At 41.0% G+C, this 2,754-nt stretch overlaps 1 protein-coding gene across 1 annotated transcript; it reads right to left on the bottom strand.

Annotated features, from left to right (window-relative positions):
* Positions 1-409: 409 nt before the first annotated feature.
* Positions 410-2,431, bottom strand: LOC110769467 (putative coatomer subunit beta'-3). Its single transcript, XM_088251106.1, has 7 exons — positions 1,969-2,431; positions 1,786-1,877; positions 1,602-1,697; positions 1,365-1,496; positions 1,096-1,244; positions 906-974; positions 410-709 (listed from the first exon to the last, which is right to left on the bottom strand). The coding sequence occupies exons 1-7, from the start codon at positions 2,015-2,017 to the stop codon at positions 625-627; spliced, it is 672 nt and encodes a 223-aa protein (XP_088107232.1). The 5' UTR covers positions 2,018-2,431; the 3' UTR covers positions 410-624.
* Positions 2,432-2,754: the final 323 nt, after the last annotated feature.

Here is a 2,754-nt window from a genome sequence, read left to right as displayed (position 1 = left end):
CATGAATCCAATTCATGCATAGATTCAGATTGACATTTAATACACTGGGTCTGCTTTCATTAATGGCATTTTCTGGTTCTCTTTAGCATACGCTTCCTCTCTTGACATATGTTGTGGACAAGAGAGAGCCTTCTTGTATGTTCTTCATGCAGATCTTGCTTTTAATACATTTGAGAGTTCTAATCTTAGTCTTTAAAACTTCTGGTTGAGACCCTTTGGATTTGAGGTGAGAATTTCCTAGTCCTGTCTAGCTTTCCGTCTTTTTGCTTGTATGGCAAGATTTCTATTATTTTCACCAAATTTATTCAGCACCAGTAAACAGCAGTCACCAACCACTTTCTGGGAAGAACATATAGGGTTTTATTACTGGTAATTTGCAGTTTATATATGTATTTTACTGAAGAACACATATAAAATTCCATTTCGATTAATCCTTACAACATGTTCCCTCCTGGGATATACTACAAAACACACAAATATAAGTTTTATTTGCAAATCATACAACAGTAATAGCAGGAGCAGCAAATTTTAAGTGAAATTAATTATTCTTTTAGTCTAACTACTTCAGAGAACACAGTACAAATCGCTCAGCATTCGATGTCTTTATTCCTTCAACCTTTCCTTCTATGCTTGGAGGTTAACAGAATCCCAAGTATGAGAGCCATTTATTTTAACCACAATGGTTCCTTTGTCAAAACCAAATGCAACCCTGTAGGAAGCAAGGAAAGTATATATTGATAAATATGCTGGTAAAACAATGCAATAAAACAAATCCTAACAAGCTAAGGGCAAAAAATTGAGAGTCCTCTGCCACATTTACATGCTTGTATATCGAACGGTTACTCGCAGAATCATCCTCTCAGATACACATCTAACCCACAAGAAAGTACAAAAAAGAAACTTACTTGTCTGATCCTTTCAAGTGTCCAATGGCCCATACTCTTTCAAGAGCATAGTTCAATGTGCTCTCTAGCCTGTGATACAACAAGAATTGTTTACAACATGAGTTTCGATCAAAGCGATGCAATAGCAAGAATTAAACAGAAAACTGAGTCAATTTAATTTGTAATGTAAGTAGTTTGGATCAGAAGTTACCTAAAAGTGATTGCATTCCATATGTGAACGTTCCCATCCTCAGAAACTGTAATTATTATGGGAAGCTCACCATGAACACATACAGCTGTTACATTGTGCTCATGACCTTCTAGAGTTTGCACACAACTTTTGGTTTCAATGTCCCATACCTGTTGCCAAAAAAATTTACAAATAAAATTCAAATTAGTATGACACACATACGCATCATAATCGTGCGCTGTACATATAGAGCTAAACAGAAAGCTGATAACCAGCATTTGATCCCAAACCTTAATAGTAAAGTCATCAGAGCCACTCAATAGATATGGTTTATCCCCGCGACTGACGTAATCGATGCAATTAACTCCTTTTGAGTGGCCATCTAAGGAAAACTCTGCGGTAGGAGAACCAATGTTCCATATCTACAATGAAACAGGACATTGCAAAAATTTAAGTGTCACAAAGGTCATGACACTAGAAATATTGCAGTTAAGTAATTTGCAACAAATTAACAGTGCCTTCAATACCTTAATGGTGCCATCAAGTGATGCACTAGCAAAAGTATCGGTGTCTTTCGGATTAAATGCCACTTGCATCACATAGTGCGAATGCCCCTCAAAGATCTGAGTACATGACCGTATCATAGTTCCATATTCATTCTGTGAATGTGAAGATTGCAGCAAGCATGCATTGTAGAAATTACATACATACCTTCGCAGTGATGACATCGGGTTGTTTTACGCAAAGCAATGACATTTGCATTTGTTGCGCAAAGAAGAACCAGACGAGGACGACGAGGTTGGCTGGAGTGAGCGAACAAAGAAATTGTCTTTAGACGACGAGGTTTGGAAATAGTACATGTTGCTGCTCTATAGGAGAGAACCAACATATTACCAACATCAGGTGGAGGTTCTGTCAGTCCCAGGTCAGGATCATCTCCCATATGAATCAGAACCACCCTGGCACCCAGACCCTAAACCCTAAAGAACCAGACCCGCCTAGCGCCGCCTAGACCCGCCTAGCGCCGCCCAGACCGTCCTAGCGCAGCCCAGACCCTCCCAGCGCCGTCTAGACCACCCCTGCAGTGCATAAGTTTGAAAAATCGCTAGGCAGTAGGCTTAAAAAACAAAAGAAAAGAACCAGACCCACCCTGGCACCCACACCCGCCTAGCGCCGCCTAGACCCGCCTAGCGCCTCCCATACCCGCCAAGCGCTGCCCAAACCCTCCTAGCGCTGCGCAGACCTGCCCAGGCCGCCTAGGCCGATTTTTCGTAATGCAGAGTATGGATTGGAAGGAATGGTTACAACAAGAAGGGATATTTGCTTCCAAGATAGTACAGCCGTACGGCTATACTCGGTTTTCCCAATTTGTTTAACGAGCTGGTACGACCGCGCGGCGATACTAGTTTTCCCAATTTGTTTAAATAAATATTATAGCCGCTCGGCTATACTCTGTTTTTCCAATTTATTACGTGTCAACTCTTCAATAGCTTCTTTCCTCTCCAAAACCCGCAGGCCCCACAGACACAGAGAGAGAGAGAGAGAGAGAGAGAGTGGGGGTAATGAAATACAAACATACACTGCTACATACATCTATACACATATTTACAGTATTACCTGAAGAAGAAGCAACTGGTTGGCAACTTTATCAACTTCCTTCGCATTAGCCTCTGCCCAAAA

The sequence above is a fragment of the Prunus avium genome, chromosome 3, assembly GCF_965620075.1.
Source record: "Prunus avium chromosome 3, drPruAviu1.hap1.1, whole genome shotgun sequence".
Lineage (NCBI taxonomy): Eukaryota > Viridiplantae > Streptophyta > Magnoliopsida > Rosales > Rosaceae > Prunus > Prunus avium.
Note: the sequence above shows the minus strand (reverse complement) of the source record. Positions and strands in the feature narration are given on the sequence as shown.